Raw genomic sequence first — 27032 nt, forward strand, 5'->3', positions numbered from 1 at the left:
TTTATAATGCAAATGAGATTTTAAGTACTATAAAGGAATATAAAGGCATACATCATTTCATTCTGAGATTTTCCAATTTAAATTATAAGACTTGAAATCTCAAGAGATATATATATAAAAAAGGCATCAATATAAATTAATATTAATACTGTAAATGAATTAGTAACAAACTAGTCATTTTGAACTTAACACTTATGATATAAGTTTAAATAAATTTGAAGCATTTTTGTTTGTCATGAGGTATGCGTGTTTTAAAAAGTACAGAATCTGCTCGAAATTGTGTATTGAGTAATGGCATATAACCATAAACTCGAGCAAAATGTTCAATGCATTTATGACGTTCTTGAAAGTGGGTATCATCTTCAGAGAGAGATACAGGACATCCAGGACATCGGAATGTCCACCGAGAGGTTACCTACAAAAATATGAAGTTTAAGTTAAAAGTAAAAAAACATTATTAAGATTTCTTCATATCATAACAAATAAATTAATCAATTTAGCTTAAATTAGCAAATTGGAAGATAATTAAGTATAGAAATTTTTGAGTTTGAAATTACATCTGTTGTTCATAACTAAATGATCTAAAGTGCTGCAATTTAGACAGAAAAATACTAATCCTAAAGATCTTTAAATTGTCAAAAATTCAAATACTCTTCTATAAGAGAAAATTCATCACAGTCGATTCCGGTTAATAGGACCATCTTGGTCCTAATAACTGGCTGGTCCAATTAAGCAAACAGGACCTGTGAAACTTGACCGAACATGCTATACACAAAACATTTAAATGCAATTATGATTATTGTGAGCTACACATGTATGGTGAGCATACAAAGAAGAAAAATTGCTGCTCACAAAACATTTTGAGTTAAAAATCAATGGAAATACAGTGAAGAATCTTTATACACCATGTTCAACAACATGTTCAAACCACTACAGTATTACAGGGTGATAAGAAATAACTTAGACACACATAATACACCATAACTTTAATGGTAATGAAAATGTTATGACCAAACTTCAAAATAAATATGAATAGGTACAAATATACAGTAAAACCCCTCCTGACGGACACCCCTCTTATGCAGACAATTTTTAATTCCCCCGATTCCAAGGCAAATAATACTATTAAACCCGTCCTGCAGAGACTCCTCTGTTGCGGACAAAAAAAAAATTGTCCCGTTAGTGTCCGCATTAAAGGGTTTTGACTGTATTTACAAATTTTTAAAGTGGCTACCTTTAGAATTAATACAGAGCTTTAAACGTGTCACAATATTTTCGGCTCTGGGTCGCAACTCACTGATATTTTATCCCATCCCTTTCATTTAGGGATACCAAAGTTTTAGGAAGTTTAGCATACAACCTTGTCTCCAGGACCTTCTTGCACAGTTAAACTGCATCTACCACCCCAATCTAATGGTTTGGGGGGGGATATGTGCTAGTGGGAAAATATCACCTGTTTTTGTTGATCAGAGGATAAAATTAGTCAAGAAACATATCACAAATGCATTTTGGAAGATGTTGTCTCACCTTGGTTGCAAAAGTTCTTTGGGAACAAAAGACGGACCTTGCAACAGGATTCCACGCCTGCACAAAGAGCTAAAGGCACTCAAGAGTGGTGCAAGACACATTTTCTGGACTTCATTGGAGCTCAAGAATGGCCACCATATTCCCCAGATTTGAACCCAATGGATTATTCTGTTTGATCCTTCACAAAGACAAGGGTGTGAGCTAAACCTCTTAAAATTTTGGCATCCCACAAGAAATCCTTATCAAGGCATAGGATAAAGCATCAGTAAAGTGAGTTGCAGCCCAGAGCAGAAAATTGTGTCACACATTTAAAGCTCTGTATTAATCCTAAGGGTAGACACTTTGAAAATTTGTAAATATGTTAGACGAAAGAATGTATTCATATTTATTTTGAAGTTTGGTCGTAATATTTTCATTAGCATTAAAGTTATGGTGTATCATGTGTGTCTAAGTTATTTCTTGACCCCAATCAATCTTTGTTTCTGTCATTCAGCAAAAATAATTTGCCACCTACACTTGTTATGATTTGCTTCTCCTACATTTAAATATTGGAAAATTCAGTTGAATTTAAAACATGCCTGATAGTAAAAAGTTCAGTAGAAGTTGTAATGTACTTAAGCATCGTACATAGCTGTTGGAGTACATGATTTTGCTTTTATATAAACTAATTATTTACTTTTTACAAAAAAAAAAAAAAAAGAAAAAAAAAAAAGAAAAGAAAAGAAAAACTAAATTTTCAAAAATCTGTTTTGTAGGCTAAAAAGGCATGATTGTAAGAGATGGAGAGTTGGCTGTTGACAGAAAATCATGGTACATGATTATAGTAGGCTTGTTTTATTATGGAAATACCTCTTACTTAAATCTCAGAATGCGATAACATTTTTTTTTTGTTATTTTAAAAGCAAAGTTATATTCCTAAAATGGTTTTAAATTTTAATTACGTTTTAGAGAAGGAAATCAAAGTAATTAAAAAATAGTACAGTATAATTTGAAGATGCATCAACCTCTTTGGGCAGTAATTTTTTTCTCAATACTGTACAAGCACTTATTTTCGTGAGGCTTTTATTTTCATGAGCTTATCATTAATCGCAACAAATTAGAACCTCGCAAAATATTTCAACTTTATATAAATCAACTTTCAATTCTGCTCACATATACAATTTGTGAAACTTTCATAGGGCAAAATCACTGATATCTTCGTTTTTGGGAAAATAAGTTCTTTTACGATGCTCTTTTTTCAAGATGACAATACTAGGATGAATAAATACTTTATATTGAATCAACTTTTAGTTCTGTTCCAACAAAATTAGTAAAATTTTCAGCATGCAGAATCATTGATATCTTCATTTTCTGTAAAATAAGTGCTTTTACACTGCTCTTTTTTCAAGATGAAAATACTTGGATGAATAAATATGTTAAATGTTTTTCAATTATCTAATCAAACAAATACACTCAAGCATAGTTTTAAAGGAGAAAACAAAATTACATAGTCATACTTTTCACTCTTTTAAATAAGGTTTAAAGAAAAAAGTTGTTTAAAAGGAAGGTTTTTATTATTTTTTACATGTCTAGGCACAAAGTAAAAAAATAATGCAAAATTAAAAGTTAAGAAGAACTCACTTTTACAGGTGGTTTTCTTGTTACATGGGACACAAGGAAATTCATTGCAATGTCTTCACAGTTCATATATTCATCAACTTTTTCTCTTATAACTTGAGGCATCGAGTAGCTGTATAAATAAGTATAATACTGAAAATAAAAACAAAGAAAATTTTTCATAAAGCCACAAATAATGAATCATTTTAACTTTTTATAACTGACAATAAATTTAAAGCCATTATAACTTGTAGTCAACACAAATGTATGATACATAGAAAGCCTTTTTAAAGTGTCAAAATATGTGTAAAAAATAGCTACCTTTATGTTTTCATTAACTACTGCATGTTATGCATAAAATACATTACATAGAGTTATCTTATAAACATGAGCTAGTTATACATGATTAGAGCACCGTTTAATATTTGCCTAGTGTCAATGGTGTTATTCTTGGGGATAGCAAACAAAACTATCTTAATCATGAAGATATTAAGAAAATTTGAAGATAATATGATGACGATTTTGATTTTTGTTCCTAGATCATGTAAATATCTAGTGTACTCTCAAGAGCCCATCCTTCAAATATTACAAAGATTCCTTTCCCCAAAGAGAAAAATATCCCTTACACTCAGACCCATGCCAAGCCTGATCGGCACCATCGTACAAATGTCTTTAGGATGTCTCTTATGCATTGACGTTCAGCGAAAATATAGTTAACAACTGGAATGACGTTTTGTAGACAAGTATGGTGTAGAAAAAATATGTTTGGCATTTATTTTATTTAAAAAAACTCTAAAAATGTGTCTTTAAGTTTGGATTACAATGTACGTTTTTACTTCATGTCGCAAATTTATATCGAGTTCAGTCGCTTCTCTGATATGCTGATGCGTTTTGAAAAAAGAAAATATTTTAAGTATTAAAATTAAGGGTACTCTAAATATCTTTGTAATCTCTAATTGATGAATAAGTAATCAACTTTTTATGACATAAAAAAACATAAACACTAGTAAAAACATAACAGGATATTATCCCGTCTTAAAATCTCAAACTGAAATCTTTTCAGATAAAAACAATAATTCAAAAACACAGAAAGCATTGATTATGATGTCTAAAACAAATACATTGTCCAAGCTCTTTCTTTGACACAAATACTCAAAGAAAAAAGAAGGGGGGGGGGAGAACCGAGTAAATATGGTCAAGTCGTTACTTTTTGGACCTAAAATGTTAACCAAAGTTGGTGTCTATAATGTACAAATATTACGCACAAGTAAGATATTTCTTGCGCCTCGTATATTACAGACATACCGAAATAGCATTCACGGCTCTACATTAGGAAGAAAAATACTAATCTATGCACTAATTAGCATCACGTTTTTTCAATGTAAAGGATTGGGCTTTTGGACATCATGTTTAGACACAACAGGACAATATTTTTTTTCTTCTAGATAGGCAGCGAGAGGATTGCTTGTTTCAATGAGCAGTGCAATTCCACTGCCACCATTGGAAATAATTAGGGCCAGATGAACGGTCTGGTAGGTCCATGGACTTGGGCACCAAAGTGGGGTAAATTTCTTTATTTCTTCCAATTTTTGAAAATTTCCACATGAAAAATGTGCAGATTTTCTTGTGAGAGGGGCACCAAATTTTGTCAGAGCCTGGGTATCACTTTGGCTTGATCGGGCCCTGGATACAATGAAAAGTTCAATTTTCTTTTTTTGGTTGGAGATATTCCCCCCATTTGGAGCATTTTTGATTGGTAGAGTTCGGCGCCTTTTTGACTCTGGCACTGTCGTGCGCTGCACGACCCTGCACATAGGGATGGTGGGATGGCGCGGCCCTGCTTACACTACGCCCATAGACTAATAAAAAGAATAGACCGAGCTATGGCAACCCTTTTGCTGCTCATAAACCAAACCATGTGACTGGTGGATATCCTAGCAACAGTGGGCGTTGATCGTAGCAGACGATCAACGCCCGTGAGAAATAGAATTGATGGAACACGGAAGAATGATCTTTTATGGAGTCCGATTTGTAAATTTGTTATTGTAAGTTGTAAATATTTTGTTAATATAGTGAGTTTTTTGTTTATATAGTATTGTGCATTTTCTCTCTAAGCAATTAAAGATGCAAGCGCCCAAAAAGAATCGGCAAACGGTAAGCTTTTTACCTACAATTTCAATTTAAGATACCGATTAGTACATTTTTGTGTTAACGCAAAACGTTTATGCCATTACATTCACGCCAACGCTGACGTAGCGTTCCAAATGAGATAAAAGTTAAAGAAAACTGTGATCAAAAACTAATTACTAATTTGAAAATAATGCATAACTAAAAGAAAAACAGTTCAATCTCTGCACCTGGAAAAAAATTATAATGAAAACACATTACGTCTTAAAATACATGACGAGTACCAAACTATAGATAATGTTGCCATCTAGCAACCATGCTGCCAAAGTCTTCACCAAGCCTTCCACCAGTCACATGATGTATCCATGAACCAGTTTTTTTATCAGCAAGTCTGGGAAAGCTCGGTCTACTCTTATTATTAGTCTATGACTACGCCCCTAAAAATTCCAATTGCACAGTCTAAGCAAGCGCCATGACCACCCTCCTCCCTAGTTGGGCACCACTGCAAATATCATGTCTACATCAAATGCATGCACTGTATTACAGTAGAAGTCCAATTTAATGGTTTTCTGCATTTTAAGTTCCGTACTTTAGAACCAGAATGACTTAAGTCCAAAAATCACAATTTTCTGTTTATTAGTGCATTGTATGCAGAAGCCTATTCTGCGCCAAGCCATGTAAATGGAATTCTTTTTAAAAAATCCATTTAAATTTTCTACCAGGCATCTAAAGAGCGCGACTAACATCCTTTGCATGGGCCAGAAAGAAGTTTTTCCTCTCTACTGTAAAATTATCATAATGTGACTTATATCATTCTGGCTCTGAGGTACAGAGTTTTCCCTGGGTTTTTCAATGCTGTTAGTGTTATTTCATACCGTATTTTACGTTTCTCACCGCATTTTCACTTTAAATGTTTTATCAAAATTGTGTCAACTTGACTTATCTCATTTTTCTATGACAAATATTGCCTCTTATTTCTTTTGAAACAAGAAACAAGATTTCAAGTATGTCTCATAATTTTTATCAGTTCAGACCATTAAAATATGCATAATAAATTAATACTGTGTTAGAAGAATTTCATTTCTTATCCTCTACCTGAAATAATATAACACAAAACTGTATTGATCATTATTTCATGAGATATGGATTCCTAGTAATACTGCTATGAGGATTCTGATCAAGAGGTTAATATACTGAGTATTGATGATTTTGTGGATATTGATTTCTATTTGGAAGCATTCATGGATTGCAATGCAAATCTTATCACCTCAGCAGTTTGAGAAATATCAGATGAGTAATCGTTAGAGAGAGAAAGTATGTGCAGGCAAATTCGGAACTGCACTTTCACCGATCTATTCACTGTCCAATATGATTCACATGAACAGAACCTACAGCTAGTACAGTTAGTACTACGTACAGAGTGAGAGTACTTTTTCTGAGACTAAAGCAAACTGCTATGAGGCAGGCAAAATTATTATTGAAATTTTTACCAGCAATTTTGCAAGTATTTTATTCTGCATTTGTATATGTAATTAACTTTCATAAAATACACAAGTTGTAAAATATTTTTTTAGAGTATGAATCTGCTTTTTTCAAACTATTTTATACCATTTATAGAATATTTGGTCAACCTGTATGTAACATTTTCCTGCCTCCTTTGTTTTTCTTCTCAGTCCCTCAAAAAGTCCAAGATTTTGCCTCAATGTAAAACTATGATAAAAATGAAATAATAAAGAAAATACAGGATAAGTGAATAAATATGTGGATGGCCAAAACTTTAAAAATGCCCTCATATTTCAGGACTCCATATAATGTAAAAGTAGAAAGGAATTTTGGAGACTTTCAATTTTGAAAATAAAAAAGAGAGAGACCAAAATACATGATTTTTTCTTTTTAAATTATGTAATTTTTGCTGCATAACTAAAAAACTACTACATAAAAACTTACCTTGTGGAAAAAAGCAGCTCCAGTTAAAACCATTGAAAGCTCACAAGAGTAGTTTGAGTTGTATAGCCAACCACCATTTAAAGTGTCCCAAGCATGGTAACGACCAGGAAAACCAACAATCCGTTCCCTTGCTTCTCTCCAAACTCTGAAAGATAGGAGCAGAGTTAAAACAAAATGACATAGCTAAGGAGAGGGTCCAGGGGATCTGGAGCTTCTCTTGAAAGTAGAAAAATTCAAAATGATGAGTGTACACTTATTTCCATGTCCTAAATGTAGCACTTGACATTTCCCAACATTAACAGCCATACCCCATTTATCAGCCCACTCCGTAATATGATCTAGATCCTCTTACAGCTGATTTGCTTGTTCTTCATTTTCTACACTCCCCAGAACTTTGACATCATCAGCAAAACAATTCATGTTCCCAGAAATATTTTTATAAATATCGTTCATAAAAACAATGAACAAAACAGGCCCTAACACTGATCCTTGAGGAACCCCGCTTAACACCTCACTCCAATTAGAATGATTTCTCCTTACAATTACCCTTTGCTTCCTTCCCGTCAGCCAGTTTTTTACTCAAATGAAAGTTTTCCTTCCTATTCCTATATCAGCTAATTTGCTAAGTAGAGCAACGTGTGGTACCTTATTGAAAGCTTTTTGAAAATCAACATAAACAACATCTACAGGCTTCTTATTGTCCAAAGCCATGGTAACTTTGTCATGGAAATGTAATAAATTAGGTGCACAAGATTTACCTTTCCTGAAACAGTATTGAAAACTAGTCAATAGATTATTAGTCTCTAAAAATTTTACTATCTTTCAATGTTTCAAAAATTTTGCAAACCACCGAAGTTAGACTCACAGGTCTATAATTTCTCGCACTCCCTTTAGACCCTTTCTTGAAGAGCGGTGTAATGTCAGCCAGCTTCCAGTCCTCTGGCACTGTCCCCAAGTTATAAGACGCATTGAAAATATTTACAATTACACCTGCTAATTCCTCTGCACATTCCACTAAAATTTTTGGATAAATATTATCTGGTCCCGGAGCCTTAGTTTCTTTAATTTTTTTCAAAGGAACTAAAATGTCATCCCTGGAAAATACAAAGTCCTCAAGCTGTACTATAGCTTGTGTCTTGTTGAAGTCAACTGTTGCAATGCAAACTGGCAAGTTCATTTTTTGAATTTCTGCTTTGTAGACCATAGTGATCATTTCATTTTGTTCTTTAATTTTGCTTAGTTATTGTAAAGCTTAAACACTTAATAAAATAAATGAGACATGGAAAGTGAGAAAATAAAGTTGAAGACTCTTTTCTACTGATGACAAAGTCAAAATCTTAGCATTTTTGGAGAGCAATCTGCTAATGTACAAAAAAGATGTAGCTACCTAACTTTATGGAACAATAAATACAGGTGCAATACACAATAAGTAGTACATAGTAAAATGTTCACTGATAGTATTAACATAGATAGATTTTAATACAGAGTGTTAATCATCTATTTTTATAACTTTGTCAAAGCCTCAATATCTCGAAACATTTTTCCTCAAAATTTTCTTCTGTCTTATGAGTTTTGGAATAGACAGGTTTGACCATACAGATAATTTATCTTAGATAATTTTTTGGGTACAACTCTTTTTCTCTCAATGATTAAATAAAAAAACAGTGTGCAAAAAATTTAAAAATAGTCAAAGTTGAATGAAATGATATGTAAAATACCTAAAACCAAAAACTATTTCATCATGACGTAAATGGGCATCATCATCAACAGATAATATAGCTTCTGTCTCAATAGTATCATACGGTAAGAAACGATTATTCAAGCTATTTTTCTTTGCTTTAATAACCTAAATGAAACATAAAGAGATAATGTTATCAGAAAAAAATATTTGCAACAAAATACATTAAAATACATGAACCTGTTCAATTAAATAAAAATTGAAAGGGGCAGATTCATATAAAAACCACATTATTGTATATGTACACAAAATTACTAATCTTAACTAAAGGGTTTTTCAATCGGCATGGGTAGGGGTTGGCAGCCTGTGGCAGCTATGCTGTTTTGGGGACGTCTGTCTAATCTGTTGCTTATTATACAGTCATTGATGCCAAATCACCACGGCAAGTTATACAATTGAGCAGCATGTCCAAATAATAAAACTTTATTATCAAAAAGAGTGTACATTTGGGAAAGGGTTGCACAGTTAGCACTCATTTTATAACAGATGTGGTAGTCCTTCACAGCCACAAAGAGTTACCGTTTCACGCAGATTTCGGATCGGTGTTGTCATTGGAACGTACTGTTTTGAAAAAGAAGTTGGTGAGGCCATCACCGTTAGTAGTGATGACAACCAATTCCTTTTGGTCCAAACCAAAGACTGCAAATAGGGGGGGGGGGTTAAGAGGGTGTGGTTGCACCCCCAAATTTTTTGAGCAGAATGATAAATATTGAGTGAATTCAATTTATGCAAATCGAAAAACAAATTTTATTTTTTAAATCTCACTGGTTCTCAGTAAATATTTGATGAAACTCGACACATTCCCAAACATGAGCAAGTGTCTTCCTTTATTTGAATGATGATTTAGAAATTCATGAATCATTTTCCGACCTTTCAAGAACGGAAAAAACTGATGGAGAGCCATGGTTAGTTTCAACTAAAAACAAAATTTCCTCATATAGGCTAAATATTTCATACATGTGTGCCCAGTGTAACAGTTAGTACTTCCAATATGAGAAGCCTGTACAAGTGGTGTGGCTGTAAGGTCTTCACAAGAAAATGCCGCTACATTTTACATTTATGCTCATGTAATAATCTCATCATTTTAAGTGCATATTTATTTAGTAAGTTCATCACTTTCTTCTGCTGAAAACATGTTTTAGCAACTCAATGCCATACTATGTTTCATAGAAACTTCTTAAAAATGCATGCTATTATTGAAAAAAAAATAAATACTAAAGTACATCAGCAAATACCTTTTCTAGGGTATGTAACTATGCAATCTCGGAGTGACACAAGGTGGTCTTCAATAGCTAAAACCATAAAAACATTTCTCGATAATTTCGAAGCAGTCATTTGATGACTGGAAGTATTATTGCAAAACGATTCTTTCAACGGAGAAAAGCTCATGCCTTTTAACATGTATGGCTTCACTTGAATTTTTATTCACTTTGTTTGTATTGTGGCAAGTTTTCCAAAAATGCTTTACTCTATCAAAACATCATCCATCCGCTATCCTTAATTTTTGGACTATTCAAGCCCCAGTTCAATCTACAATCGAAACTGAAAATAAATTTCAAGCAGATGTATATTTCAACCAAGCATGAACCTTTAAAACAAAAATAAAAAAAAAATCTTACTCCGAGCCAATTTTAAAAAGGAGGAAAAAAAATCTACATGATGATGTAAAGTCATAACAGTGATTAAAAATTTTGTATTGAAATAATAGATTCAGTTTGTAATGAAATTAACACAAGATTTGATGATAAATATTTTTCTGTGTATTGTTGGCACTATATTATTTGGATTGGATTTTGAAAATTAAAATGTTTCAGTTATGAGTAAAATTTTTACCATGGGACAAGAATTACAAATAATAGAATACTGACAGATCATTTATCACATCCAAAAATTTTTGAAGTTGCCAGGGTGATTTTGAAGAGCAAGATCTAAAAAGGGTTCTCTCACACAATTTCGTTACTTCAATTCTTTTTTAACTATTACAATCAGCTCAGCTAGTCGAGAAGGATTTTTTTTTAAGTCTCAGGTGTTTCAAGAATTATTTTTGTAGCACAATGGGTCAAAAAAAAAAAAAAAAAAAAAAAAAAAAAAAAAAAGGAAAGGGAAAAAAAATAAAAGCAGTACTTGCAAAAGAGCACAAAACTGGGCACTGATAGATTAGTAACAAGACACCCCGTTGAACCGGATTTCTAAAATCATGGATTAAAATTTTATTAAAAGGTATAAAAACATGAATATCAAGAAATTTTGTATGATAACTTATTAAAAAATTAATAAAAAATTTTGTCATAAAAATGTAAATTTTTTCAAAACACTATTCTTTTCAAAATATTGTGGACTCATTTTATGACCACTTCCTGTTAGTCAATGTGCGTTCAGTTCTGTACTGTGGTAATTCACATTTAAGAAACTTGACCCCCCCCCCCCCAAATGAAATGCTGAAATGCCACCCCTGGTACAAACTGAACGATATTGACATAGATGACATGTGGTTCCGGCAGGACGATACTATATGCCACACAGTGGAACCCTGTTTTACATTCTGCATGAACAATTTGAGGGTATGGTTATCTCTCTCAGAGGTGACGTTAAATCGGCCGCTAAGGTTGTGCAATTCGACCCAGCTAGACTTTTTCTTGTGAGGTTTCCTGAAGTCCCAGGTCTATACAACTAGGTCGCAACTGATCAAAGCCCTTGTATCCAACATAACAAAGGTCATCACACAAATTGAGCCGTATCTATGCAGCAGAGAACAATCATTGAAAATTGGACATATCAGATCCAATCCACCGTGAGAAGCTGTAGTAGACATTTCAATGATATCATATTCCATACAAAATGGTATTAATAGGTCTTTCAAATAAGGAATTTCATCAACACTCACACAGAGCTTGTTTTATTCTATTTTAATATCTACTCGCTCTTTCTAAAAGACCTTTTACAGGTTAAAATTGGTAGAAAATTGTTAAGGAAATTAAATATACTAAAAATATACAAAGAGGAGCATAAAATACATAAAATAAGAAATAACAACGTCAAAAAGCACCTGCAATTTGTGCTTTTTGATATTGTTATTTCTTATTTTACTTTTTATGCACAAAGGTATTTATTTAACTTAATATAAGCGGAATAGTGTTATTTTTAGCACACTTTAAAAATGTTTCATCTTTTTGAACATCCTGGATGGATAACAGCACAGATAGTTATGATGTTTTTTCATGTCAAACATATTGCCATTTCAAAATACAAAAAACCTATAATATTGTTCTCTAGGGATAGAAATACAAAAATTTTTGATGTCATAAATGCTATTAAAACATATGTATAGTTACATGAATAGGAACTCCAATTTCTGGCCAACGTAGATCAGCAGAAGGAAGTCTTTCGCTGTTCCAAACAACAACGACTTTGTTCAAATAAGGTAATCCACGCAATCGCTGGAGAGAATCCATCAGCACTGCTTCTCGCTCATAAGTCAACATTACCACTAATGCAAATTAAAATATTGAACACTTTTAAAACCAAAAAGCACAAAGACTAACTCTTATAAAACATTTAACAATCAGTTTAAATTAAATTAAATTAATTTCAATCTTTTTTTTTTTTGAAACTTTGTCCACTCAGGAGGAGGGACATGATTGCAGAAGCTCGTGGAATAGAAGAGTTTGCATTATAAGTATAGAAAACTAAAATCAAAGGAACATCAACAACAATTAAGTGAGAGCAATAAGCAATTTATGATAGTTCAAAATTGATTGAAATTTTTAAATCATTCAAGTATTCAGATTTAAAGGATCATCAATTAAATGAAGCAAGAAATTGCACCTGCTACATCAAATTCGCTAGAAACCTTCATTAAATCCTATTTTAAGAGATGATTAATTTCTCAAGGTTGTTAAAAAAAATTGCACATTCCAAATATTCATCATAGCAAAAAAAAAAAAAAAAAAAATGAATACATTTTATGCAGAGGAGTCCACCAACTTTTATTTTTTACAAGCATCGCCTACTTTTTATATTCTATTTCAAGTACTGCCCAATTTTCTATTTCATTAACTTATGCCTGTTTCCATAAGCATCCATTGAACTCTGTTTAGGTTTTATGTAGCATTGCTACTTAAAATTAAATAATTTTCCTACAGAGTCAAGTGCCTAACACTGATGAATAGACATCTTTATTTTATTTTTTTTTCATTTTAATACATACATCGATTATGTTTTTAAAACTATTATTTTGGATAAAAAAATAATAAAAACAAAGGCATAGCTTAGATATTTTATCCCTTGAATATGTTTATGGATTTTATTTTTTCTTGGATACCAGATTTTTACTAAGCATTAAAAGTAAGTTTTGATTTAATAAATCTCTCACTTGTAAATTGCTCTCTAGGAGAATTTCCACCAAGTGCTTCACTAAATTCTTTGCCAGCTCCTCCAGCTCCTTGTCCAATGGGACGAAAACCAAAACTTGAACCTATAATGCAATAAGACTTGTACAAAAAGGGAAAATGCATTCTTCAGTTTTTGAATAATAATTTTAAAAAATCAACATTTCTCAAATAACACAAATATTATAAAATGAATGTCCATTAACACTAGAACGGCGGATGGGGTCATTTTGACCGAAAAGCAATTTTGTTTCCGATTTCCTCAAAAAGTTAGGAACGAAATTGAAAAAAATTTCGTGACTTTTCCTATTTTTATACCAATAATAAAATGAGAAATTATGATACGTTAAATACTTACCACTTTTTTGTTTTTAATACTTATACCTAAAACCGCAGAATGGGTCATTTTGATCCCATTATAATCACAAGCACTAAAGTTGAAGTTCAATGTTTCCTAGAATAGGAAAAGCTTTTTCAGTCCTCTCTCCATTTACCAGATGAAAGCAGAACAATACTTCAAGGTCAGTAAATAGTTACTGATAACAGAAGTGCAGGTGGGGGGGGGGGGGGGCGTCTACAGTAGTAGTAACAAGTGTTGCAGACCCTCCCCCCTCCCCTAACGTTATCGTTCCTTGTGGGAAAAATGCGTCTGGTTAGTGTATTCAAGGAATGTTTTCTTTCTGATGTTTTTTGTTTCGGCCTAGAAGGGAAAGTGGTGAACTGGCGCACATCCGGTTCTATATGACTTTACAACTGGTTGTTCGCATTGCCTTGGATAGTTTGATTGTACCAGTCTGTTCGATTTTTTGGCGCCTTGTTTACACGGAGGTAAAATTGATCTGTGGTGAAAATGGCTGGAAGAAATAGGCGTAAATTAACAGTTGGCGAGGCCCTCGAATATATGCGACAATTATCGGAAAATGAATCCGAAAACGATAATGATGAAGAAATTATTTTCAGCGATGATGAATATGTGCCCCCAGATGAGGAAAATATTTCCTCAGATGAAGATACCGTATCTAATTTTTCTGGACAGCAGAAAAATTAGATACGGTACTAGCAGAGTACCGTACAGTACCGCAGAGTAATGTACTAGCAGAAAAACTACGTCTGAGAGGAAAAGACATTATGTGCATAAACGAATAAAGTTGTCAAATTCAAATCCAGATGAAATAAAATCTGGAACTTTTGTTACAAATGGCGAGGCCCTCAAATATATGCAACAATTATCGGAAAATGAATCCGAAAACGATAATGATGAAGTTGTTTTCAGCGATGATGAATATGTGCCCCCAGATGAAGAAAATATTTCCTCGAATGAAGATACCGTATCTAATTTTTCTGGACAATGTAATAGCAGAAAAACTTCTTCTGGGAGGAAATTTACACTACAAAGTGAAATGAATAAATAATTAAAGTTAATGGGAGAGAAGTTTATATCTTACTATTATATTGTATAATCTTAGTATTACTCTTGTCCATCAAAAAAAAAATTACCTCTTTCTAAGCATCAAAGAATCCATTTTAAGCTTTGGGTCAAATTGACCCCTGCCCGCGGTTTTAGGTATATGGAAATTTCCGCGGTTCTAGTGTTAAAACCTCAACAAAGCTAAAAGTTTAAAAGTAATTTGATCCATGCGTTTAATTCTAAAGATAGTTTTATAAATATCAGACCAATAATTTATTAAAATCCAAAATAATCAACTTACAATATATTTGAAAATTTTAAAAAATAGCAAATGCTGAATCACATTTAACTCAAGACTTGTAAATTTATTTTTCTTCTTTTCAATATTCACCAGGAGTCAATGCAACTTACCAAACTAAACATAGTTTTAAGTAATTTTTTTATATTTCAAACACATTACTGTTTAAATCACATAAATAATTTTATTCATCATCAAATTTAACACCAATAGGGAATTGTTGAACTATCAAATTACTAAAGTAAACGTAAACAACGTTAAAAAAGCAAATTTTCAGAATTACTGCATACATGTGTTTCGGGGTTCTTTACTTTTTGCATTGAAAAAGGCATTCCCTGAAATGCCGAAACACGTGTATGCAGTAATTCCGCAAATTTGTGCTTTTTTGACGTTGTTTGTTTACTTTACTGTTCAGTACAAAGGTATTTATTTATCTTATCAAATTATTATTTTATATCTACCTTATGCAGACTGATTCAGTTGTAAAATATGATAAATTCTATCATCAAAAAGGAACCAATAAGTAAATTTAATTAATTTAAAAAAAAAAAAAAGCTAAATGTATTGCGGGGAGGGGGGGGGGGGGATCATCTGAGATTTGACATTTAATTTAAGTGTAAAAACAGTTCGTAATAGTTCAACAGAAAAATTTAAATAGCTTCAGCATTTGCACATGATTTTCTTTTCAAGGGAAATAAAAATTCATCATCATCATTTTTTGCTTTCTAATAATTCAGTGAATTTAACAACTAAGAACAGAGGGAAAATATATTGTTACAAAAAAATAACTAAAAGAAAGCTCAAAAATCATTTACATACATTCATCTCACCTATGAATTTCGAGTCTGAAGGTAATATGGGATCAAATGGAGTGTATGGATAAAGAGTGAATGGATCAGCTAAATCATTCCATACAAAATATTTCTGGGAATTTGTATATGTTAGATTTCTTCTAAAACTAAGTGATGGGAATGGAGATTCAACAGGACCAAGATTCTCTTCCGGATCTGGATCTTGAACCACAGCAAAGTCTCCCCTTAGTGGACGGAATGTGTCATTGAAAACACTGGGTGAGCTTTCTTCTCTTGCTGCAGGCGGAGGGATCTGAATTCTGTTACGAACTGCAGCAAGAATTGTCGCAATGATTTGACGAGGTCCCAACAGGTAATGAGTTAGTAACAATTGGCCTGAAAAATAAATAAATAAAAAATAAATAAAGAAAACGAACATTATATTATATATATACACACAGTTGGCTCTCTTTTTAACGACGCTCCATTCAATGATTTTCTCTATTTAAAGACGACTTTTCACTGTCCCGGATGCTCCACTGTAGTTTTAGAAGCATTCTTTTTAAAGAAACATTCTACTTAAGGACCATTTTTTGTGGTCCCTAAAAAGTCCTTAAATAGAGAGCTAACTGTATATCTTTATGTATTAATAGACAAGCTGTTTTCTTTCGGCACCGTTTTCTCCTCTGTTTGTGAACCAATTTTCTTCATTCTTTTTTTGTTCAGCAGTTATTGCCGCGTTTAAGTGTTATCAACAAAAATTTTGAAACCAGACTAGGAAAATTATATTTCTAATGATGAAGCAGCAACTTACTCAGTAATAGTAGACGTTTCAAAGTAATATTGTTCACACAAAAGTTTTACGTATAAAGTGAGTTTTGATGCTTCATTTCATACGAGAAGATTTCGATAATTGGATAATTGGCAATTTTTATCCATTGTGGTAATTTTTTTTTGTTTCCAATGCCAGCACGAAAAATGTTTTTCCTTTGCATATGTAAACAAAGAGTAGGGAAATATCTATTTGCATAAGGTTAGCACAAAGCAACATGGTATCCAAAATAAAATTATTCAAGTCAAGAATATGACGACCAATTTAATCACTAAAATTGATAGAATAAGCAAAAATAACCTGGAGCCAGAAAAAACTTTTATTTTCTGGCAGTTATTTTTTATTAATATTTTAAATATTTGATTTTGGAAATAAAGTGTGGCCTTTATGACGTTACAAGTGACGTACTTTGGTGCGCTACTCCATTGCCTCGCTAAATGTTTATGCTTTGCTGTCAATTGCGTTTCCAGGTTATGATAATCTGCACTGCGAATGGCATCAGTGAATGGCATTTCATCGCTTTTGATGCCATGTACAGAAGTGTAAAAAATTAATATCAATCCGCGCACCAATTAAAATAATTGTTAAAACATATTAATTTTTTTTCAAATCATTTAAAAAATGTTTAAAACCTATGTTTTAAGCATGCTCTTTCAAAAAAAAAGTACTTTTAAAATTTCTGAAACGAAATCATTGTCGAAATATCCCCTTTCATCCATTTATTTTGAGATTGACAGACAAAACGCAAAATTGGAATAAATTATTACTGTTTGGTATTGTGTGTACATCTTAACATTGCATGTTTCTTGATATGCAGTAAACATGAGTAAGAGTAGAAATAAAAATGTTGGAAATTGCTAAATTCATACAAGTTTTCTCAAATATTCATTTACGAATATGGTTGAATTTCGACCACTGGGCAAGCACTAGCATATAAGAAATGCTCCTCTAACTTAAATAGTTTGAGAACTTTCATTCCACATAGCACAAACTTTTTGACATCTTTTAGTAACTGCAGCATTCCCAAATATCCCTCACCTCCCCAGTATGGGCATTAATTAAGAACCTAACATTATAATTCCAGCTAGACATTTAATTTTCGAATAGTTGATAGTGCCGAAAATATTAGTATTTGACCATAGGAATCTAAAATAGTGTAAGTTTCTTGGGTTATATTGGTGGATTTTAACAATAAATCATAGAGACATTTTATACAATTTGCCTGAAATGTTATATCTCTTCCTTAAAACTCTACTACAAATTTGCACTGCCTTTTTAAACAAGAATTTTGTAGCTAAACTTCTTCTTGAAACATATTTTTCTTTCATCTTAGACTAATATTATTAATTAAAATTACAATATAGATAAAAGCATAGTACACTTATCAAAACAAAACAAAAAGTTCCGTCCAGAACTAAACAAGTCTACTTTCCCGTAGATCAACATTAACTTTCTAGTGTCTAATCAATATTTTTAAATAAGGTAAGACTGAAAATTAAGTCAAACATACCGCTTTAACATTTCAAGAGGATTTCTAGGAACAAAATATGCCTCGCTTATCTGATGAAAAAAAGTGTAAAAGATGAATAAACGAACAAATAAAGCCTTTTCAAGAATTCAGCAACAGTAGAAGACCATTATAACGCACACCTTGGGACCAGAGCTTTTGGGTTATACAGGTTTTTGCGTTATATAGGTCATTTCACAAATTTTGAAACTAATAGTCAGAATATATCTATATATTAGCACTACAGAATGAGTTTTATCTGCAATGAGTATTAAAGCACCAATAATACAATTTGTCATTCACAGAGAAATAAGTTTCACAATCAAAAGAAAGTGCATTATCCTGCACTACTGCTAGCTTCATGATTTGCATAACAGTTGCATTTTCAAGAGCCATCTGGTATTTTCTGTTTCCTTTGAGTACTAATTTTCAATTTAAAAGCTTTGAATTAAGATGGAAAGATGAAAAATTTTTAAAATTTAATTTGCTTAACAATTTTTATGCTTGCAAAGCTAAACAGAAAGATTTTTTAAAATTCAAAACCTATTGTTTACTTCTGAAAAGTTGTGCCGGTTTATAGAGAATTGTGTTATATAGGTTAGTGTTATAACGATCTTCTACTGTAGTATATTTTTTCATTAAAAAAAAGACTTTAATTGCCTTAAAAAAGAAAAAAAAAACAATAAAAAGCACATCAAAATAAATATATTCTATCAGAGTTTCCCAAAGTGGGTGGCCCCTAGGATGCCACAGAGATAGGCGAGGGGTGTCGCAAAGTGTCCCCAGTACCAAAAGGGTCAAGTCAGCTAGAATAATGGGAAACTGAATTTCAATGTTTCAACTTCAGATCCTTCCTTTTCTTTTGGATGAATTGAAACACAATTTTGTGCATGATGTGTAAGACTCTAAGAGTAACTGGATATAAAAAATCTGATTTTATGTCCGAATGTTAGCAAATGAAATCATGTTTCATTTCAGTCCAATGTGTTTCCTTAGCTCATAAACTCGCTGAACCCACCAAATGTAATTTGAGAAAGATTTTATATGAAAAATAAAATTAGACTTTGAATGAATGTAAATACATGCAAAAGTGCAATTTACATCAAAATTTAATTTTCCGGCATGCAGAAAGAATGAAAAACTTAGTGGTTTCCAATTATCCTAGAGTACAATATTTATGGAGTAAATGGAAACATGTAATTCCACGTCAATAATAGCAATTACATTTTTTGTCCGCCTCTGGCTATGTTTATTAAATAATGGTGTATTCTTAAAAAAATTAAAACAAAACTAGAAATCAAATATTTAACTTCAAATTTAAAAAAAAAAAAAAGGAAAAAGCTTTCATCAACACTTCTAATAAAATACAAAGCTTCAATAATATTTCTTTATAATATCAATAATAAAAGAAAAATTACCTTGATGTCTCATGGCTAAAATGTCATTATCTGTGAAAGTTCTCAAATAGTAATGTAATTCTGAAACTCTTGCTCTTGGCAAAGCAACAAGTGCTCTGTTCCAATCAAGAAATTCATGGAAAGCTAATTTTACATGATTTCCAAGAACAACAGGAATTGCTCCAACTTTAAGTGCTTCATATACTCGCATATGCAATTGAGGCGTGCTGATTAAATTATAGTTTGAAGGACTGATTATGAGAGAAAAGGTAGAATCCTGGGCAGAATAGAAGCTCTTGTCTCTTGAGTTCCACACAACAGCCACTCAGATGAAAGACCGGGATTAGCACTTCCAGCACACGAGAACTGAAAGAAGAAATTATCACCAAGAGTAGACAATTGCATTTCTTTCAAAGTTTTCACAATTAGATCTTCGACATCATCTGTTGTAAGCTTCTTTTTCGAGACATCATTATACCCATCTTTAGTGGTAACAATGGATGCAGAGAGCTTCCTAGAGGTGTTTTTGATAATTGAAACCAATGTTCTATATTCTCCCTGGTAAGAAAGCAAGAATTTCCTGCGGGCAGGGGTAATACATGAAAGTTTTGATTGCTTCATCTTTTTTGATGATCAAAGGAGGTGCAATAATGTCAAAACCATCTCTAAATTCACTTGATGTGAAATGAGACTGGGCAATAATGGGCACGCCCAAGTATTCACACCAGCAAACAAACTGGTGCGAGTTTGTTTCTAAAGCTAAGTTTAAAAGTATATGATTGCGTCCATCTCCGTTCCAATGAGTCAATGACTGAAGATAGTTTTCCAGGGAAGAAGCATCACTTTTTTCATGAATTTCTCCCACTAGAACAACATAAACACATGCTATCGCTGGATCAAATGTGATATGAATGTTTGATATTTAAAGCTTCAGTAATGGCACTTTTTACTGTTTGTTCCTTTGCACTCCAAGTTCCAAAGTCATCCGGATGGTAAAAATACACAGGAAAGTTTGATGTTAAGGAGCACCTGGAGAAATCAAAGCATAAATGAGTACGACATGATTGAATTCCTCTGAAAACTGGCAGGAGGAATGAAAACACTATCTTCCAAAGACGGAAGAATACGCTTCGGGGGCTGAAATATGAGGGACTATTTTTTTCTTGGACTTCCTTCTGTGCATACTGTGCCTGCTCAACAGATACACGCAATCTATCTAATTCAACCTGCTGCCGAGTATAATCAGTTTTCAGATCTTCCATTCTTTTGACTTAGAGTAGATATAGTCACTCTACAAGATAAAAAATATGCTGAAATGTAGAACAAACTTGAAAAGCATGTTTAAAAAATTATAAGAACATGTAATATGTTAATATTTTAATGAAAAAAAAAAACATTCACATCAACTGGAGCAGAGAATAGGGCGGGGGGTGGGGGGATGCCCCAGAAGGACTCGGCTTTAACATTTATGCCAATTTTGATACAGTAGTTCATACACATGTAAAGACTGTTTTTTTGATCAATAATTCTGGCAGTTTTAGTGTGCTCATCAGTTTCTACTGGGATAAAAATTTTCCCACAGACATAATGTTTTAGTTTGCCTCTCAACAGAATGAGGTCCCTATAGAGTGCAATAAAAATTGGTTTAGTGCAAAAAAATATGTTTCTTAAAAAAAAAAAAAAAAAAAGAATCAAACAGGTTAAAAAAATTGTGAAACAGATCTGGTGCATAAAATTGATTGATCAATAAAAGCTGAAGTGACTCGCCAAGAGAGGCCAATTTCTTGTAACACACAATATAATTTAATACCATCAACATTTTATCTTTTAGTTTACAAACTTTAGTTAAGCAACTTAACAAGAGACGCAATTTTCTCACAATATAATTTAACTAGCACTACTATTTCGCTTTTTTTCCTTGTTCATTAATCTTTTTAAAGAAAGTTTACCCTTTTAAAATTAACAGAAATTACTTATGATAACTACAGATTTTAATAATTTATCCTGATAGTTGCAAGTCCAAGTATACTATGGTCTATGGATGGAGTTGAACGTTGAGTGGACATGGTGCTGCATATAAGAGGGTGAAGTTGAACCAGTGGGGGATCCCAAGGGGGGGGGGGTGATTGGGGCAATCCCCCCCATTCAAAAGGATTGTAAATTTGAAAAAAATCTGGGAAAAGGTCACCAAACTCTCTCTCTCTCCCCCCCCCCCCCGAAACGCAACGTGAAAAATTGCCTACAACTGTATTTCTGTATTTTTATGACTTAAGTCAAAAAATTTTCTGAGGGAAAGTCCCTTACCCCCTCACTCCAATGTCATCAAAGATTGTCAAAAATTTTGAATTTTTGGAGCTTCAATTTTTAAAAAAATCATCGGAATCGAAAACTTTTTCGAAAATGTCGTTAATGAGGGCCTTTAATTACATTTTTAGAACTTCAATTCCGAAAAAAATCTGGGGGACAGCCACCAATCTCAAGTTTTTCCCCTAACATCTACATCATAAAATATGGCTTACAACTGCGTTTTCAGGACTACAATTTCGAAAATTTTCTGGAGAGGAGCCCCCATTTTCTTCTTCTTTCAACATCATTCAAAGATCGTCTAAAACAAGGTTTCTGGAACTCCTATGTCAATAATTTTCTGGGGAAAAGTTCTTAACCCCATGTCTTCTGCTACGTCATCAAAGCTGACCTACAATTGCGTTTTTAAGACTTCAATCACAACATTTTTTTCTGGGGGAAAGCCCCCGAACCCCCTGGTTTTTTGCATCACTAAAGATACCTAAAATTGCATTTTTTAAGCTCTAATAATGAAGAAACGATTGAAGAGAGTTCCTGAATCTCATCCTTTCTCTTCCAGAAAAAAAGGTAGCAAACAACTGTGTTTTCGAAAACATACCCTTAAATTTCAAAAAATTTCCGGAGAGGAACCTCCAAATCTCCTTTCCTCTTATTAACCACCAAATAGTCAAAAAATGTGTTCCTGAGAAAAATTTTCGGGTGAGATCCTGCAAACACTCCTACTTTTGTGCGAATATAAAAAAACTTAATCAACTAACAAATACATAAATATCTTCAAATTTTATTTAAAAATGCAATTTTAGTATTTCACAATGTTTGGCACCTTTCTCTTCATTATGCTGTTCGGTACCTTTCTTTCTGCAACATTTCTTTTATAAGGAAAAAATTCAATTGAGGATCTGAATGTCTACTGGAAATACTTGACGAGTCCTCAAACGAATCAAAAGTTCAAGGGTTTAACTTAGATTATAAATCCAGAATATTAGAAGAAATTCCTTTTTTTTTTTTTCAATTTTTTATTCTTGTGGTGCTTGAAACACTTTTAACTTTCATTCAAACTCTTTGAACAATACACATCATTCGGGAAAAAAAAAAAAAAAAAAAACTATGCTTCAGTTCTTGATTTTTTTTTTTAAATTTTATTTTCATTAGTCCCCCTTCCTCCCCCTTATAATGTATTACTCAATCGCCCCTCCCAGCAGGATGGTATGAATTCGCCACTGAGTTGAACTATTAAGATGACACATTTAGCTTGTGACACTGAACACTTGGTTGGAGAAATATTAAACTTAACTCTGCTTAAAGTAATTACATGAAGAAATGGGTCTTATGTATTCACTAGAAGTGTAAAAACACCACGAAATAATGAAAATATGAAACTAAATGTACAACCGTTTCACTCTAAATATAGGTAATTAATAATAAAAGCAAATTCCAGCTTCTATCACAATCTATCACCTGAACACTGAAAATGTTCCTTCCCAATTTGATAGAACTGCAATTACAGCAAAAACTTTTTTTTTTTGCAAAGGTTCATTTCTTAATTTTTCTTTTTTTATTGTCAAGTTAATACAGTTGGACCTCTCCATATATCAAAGTAGCAAATTGCCAGAAAAAAATTCGATATATAGAAATTTTGATACATAGAAACAATCTTAGCTTATCATAAAAATCTTCTAAAACATTCATGATTTAAGCTTATTTTTGTGTGAAATCCAATTTCTAATTTATACAAGCATCGGATTAAATGAAAGTTAATTAAAAAATTTAATGTGAATCATTTATTGAGCACTGCATAGTTTCTAAAAAACCAACTGTAATGCGGTTCATGTGTTTGAGAGAAAGTTTTCTGTAAGTTTCCGTACTTTTATTGCTGCTTTCCGATTTCTCATAATAGCAGAAACTCTGCTTGCTGAAATACTAAATTTACCAGAAGTGACATATTATTTTTGCACCTTCATACATCTTCATTCTTTGACAATTCAACTTGATCCGCAGTATTAGGGGATTTTTGTTTCGACAATGTAATCGAAAGAAAAGTAAAAAATCAATCATTTTAACTTGAATGATTTTCACCCCCACTTCCTTGTGAATTTTATAGCAACCTTTAGAGAATATAACTTTCTCCCCTAACCTTCATTTTTCATGAGACAAATAGTCTAAAGTGGAAAAGAATCTACGAATGTCTCAAATTTTTCTTCAATATATATAGAGATTTTTTTAATACATGGAAACAATTTTTCTATGTAATGGACTTTGCTGGGATTTCGATACAAAGAAAATTTTGATGTGTGGAAATTTGATATATGGAGGTTCTACTGTAGTTTTTTTTAAAAAAACTTCTACTGTGCCATTATGTACCATTTATTTTATGTTGCATTTTGATTTTCTATCTGTCCAGATACTCTTTAAAAAGTGCTATAACAAATAAAATGACGTGCAAAGGCACGTCATTTTCCAAGTCATTTCCATAATTGATCCAAGTTTAAAAGGGAAAAATGAGAATAAATTATATAATTTGAATGAAAAAAATTTTTTTTTTATGAGTATGAATGGATTGAAAAATCTTATAATAAAAACTGCTACATGTCAGAAAAATGCTTACTTGCAGTTTCTGTCTTCTGCTTTCCAGATCTCGAAGCTCATCACTGACGGAAATTTTTATACGGATCATTTCTTCAATTCTTGATTTCAAATCAACAGCTTTAATAGATTCTAAGTCCTCCATTTGTATTCCTTTGTGATGGATCTCTGCAGTAGGACTGTCTCCTACAAACTACAAAAGAAAAAGAAGTTCATATTACAAACCAATTGATTACTTTTTGCAAAAGGAACACAGAAAAAAAACTTGTAAAAAGGTTAAAAACAATCGTTAACAGACGTAAAATGTACTTTAAAATGAATATTGACGGCTTTTTAAAATTTTATCCATCTTTTTTTTATTACAAGGAAAAAAAAAAGCTTTTATTTTTCCTTTGAATAAAAATTCCCCAACATCTGAAATTTAGCTTTACAGAAACCACTATTTATTTCAAATAATCTTTGCTTTTAACTTGATCAGGTACAACTGAACCCTATGGTATCTTCAATACCCCGAGTCATCATGAATATCCATAATCTGAAGTTAATTCAATACTTACTGAAATTTGTTCTAATTCTCAAAAAGAGAAGACAAAAATAATTGAACCTTAATAAGTTAAAATCTCTTTGAAAACAAAAATTACTTTTGATATATGTTTACACTACTTGCAAAGGAACCTTACAAAGCATTTCAAAGTTATTTTTATTAACTCACACGTTATTGACCAGGAATGCTATGTGACCTCTTTTGGTAACCACATGTTGAAGACTGAGAAGGTCATATGACATCCTTTGATATTATGTGGAAAAAAAGTTTTTTATGTTTGTGTTATGAGGATTAATCAGTGTCGCATTCCCTCCACATACGAGCTTGCTACACACTACACAGTCTATCAAACTTCTTGAAGGAAAAAAACTTTAATAACCAATGTGCTAAGTTCCTAATAAATATAATATGTAATAAAAGAAGTTGTTAATATTTATATTTTGATGATTTTTTCTTTTCCATTTCTTGGGAAAAAAGTGCTGATCACACATATTAGTTTTCTTACAACTTAAACTCTCCCCCCCCTCCTCTACTTCACAATGTGTTACTATTTCGAAAACACTACTCAGCACTTAACCTACCTTTTGAAAATTAAAAACTACAAATCACTTTTGAAACAACTTAAAAATTTTGAGATTTTTACACATTAAAACCTACTACACAAAACCATTCAAACATAAAATGTGCAGTAAATCCACAGTACTATTATTTTCACACCTGATTTTCACATAATTTTTAAAATTATCTGTTTAAACTATGACTTTAGTCACTTATTTTAATCGACTGATTTAAATCACACGCACTTCATCTGAAACCTCACAATAATTCTAGTCCATTAAAAGGGGGTGGTTTCCTTCAGTCAAAAGTACTACTTTTAGTCATTCAAATGGATAGAAAGAGCTAAAAAATATTACATGGAACCAGAAAATACTTTCATTTTCCCAACAGTTTTTTTTTTAAATTAATTTTTTAAAATGTCCGATTTTTCAAACAAGGCATGGTCTTTATGGCGTCACACATGATGTGGCGTACCTTTCTACATTATGATAATCAAGCAGCGAATTAAAATTGCACTCTATGCTTGCTACCAACCATATCGTTGCCAATACACATGAGTAAAGAAGCAAATTAAATACTTTTTTCTGTGAATGGCAACATTGAATGGCATTTCATCATTTGTGATGTCATATGACAGAAGTGTAAACAATAAAAGCACACAGATTTAAGTAATTTTTAAAAAAATATTAAACTTAAATAAATTATTTAAAAAATGGTCAGATCCTATGTTTTTAAGCATGCTCTTTCAGAAAAAAATACTTTTAAAATTTTGGAAACGACCCCATTATTGATGGATGGAAGAGCAAAACTTCAAAACAGAATTTCAAGATACAAACAACCACATATGAGGACATAAAATAAGACAATAACTGATTACGTATGATAAATACTTTAATTTGCTTTTTAAATAAATCCAATGCTCTAAAACTATGGTCCAACAAGTCATAGGTGCAACATCAACTGGGATGTGTGACTATAATTATTGCAAACCTAACCTGGCAGTGTTGTGATGCTGCAATTTGGATCTGAGCAGCCTTCACAATGCTGCCAGGTTAGGTTTGCCCCACTGCAGTTATTTTAAAACTTGAATCTTTCAGAAGCCATGTTCCACTAAATTTCTCAATAAACTCTAAGATGCAATTTGTCTGGAGCCTTTTTTTTTCTGGTGCCTAATTATTTTACAATTTTGATAGGTCTCTTCATATAACAAACACTTGGTGTACTGCGGAATTGCTTACATTGCATACTATCTTGTTCCCCAATATTTTAAATAAACCATATTACCCCGCATACTGGAAATAAGTGGGGTTGCCCAACATTGGACATGGGGCTCATTTGTATTTCAGGGCCCCTAGGGCCCGATTAAGATTTTTGAAGACACTGTGCTTGAAATTCATTTTTTCCCCTGCCCCCTATATTTCCGCTTATTCTGAAGCTATAAAATATTTTGATACTTGAGTACACAACCATGCTAAATTTGGTGGTAA

At 32.3% G+C, this 27032-nt stretch overlaps 1 protein-coding gene across 1 annotated transcript in view; it reads right to left on the minus strand.

Annotated features, from left to right (window-relative positions):
* Positions 1 to 205: 205 nt before the first annotated feature.
* The window catches only part of LOC129235240 (exostosin-3-like), a 30973-nt gene continuing 4146 nt past the window's right edge, over positions 206 to 27032 (minus strand). Inside the window, 14 exon segments of the mRNA XM_054868952.1 lie at positions 206 to 415; positions 3148 to 3276; positions 7198 to 7342; positions 8916 to 9043; positions 12268 to 12422; positions 13308 to 13409; positions 15860 to 16216; positions 19578 to 19836; positions 19839 to 20150; positions 20152 to 20472; positions 20474 to 20635; positions 20637 to 20702; positions 20705 to 20826; positions 24447 to 24636. Of these exon segments, the coding sequence (XP_054724927.1) occupies positions 206 to 415; positions 3148 to 3276; positions 7198 to 7342; positions 8916 to 9043; positions 12268 to 12422; positions 13308 to 13409; positions 15860 to 16216; positions 19578 to 19836; positions 19839 to 20150; positions 20152 to 20472; positions 20474 to 20635; positions 20637 to 20702; positions 20705 to 20826; positions 24447 to 24636 (2658 nt within the window).

Source organism: Uloborus diversus, chromosome 1, assembly GCF_026930045.1.
Source record: "Uloborus diversus isolate 005 chromosome 1, Udiv.v.3.1, whole genome shotgun sequence".
Classification (NCBI taxonomy): Eukaryota; Metazoa; Arthropoda; class Arachnida; order Araneae; family Uloboridae; genus Uloborus; species Uloborus diversus.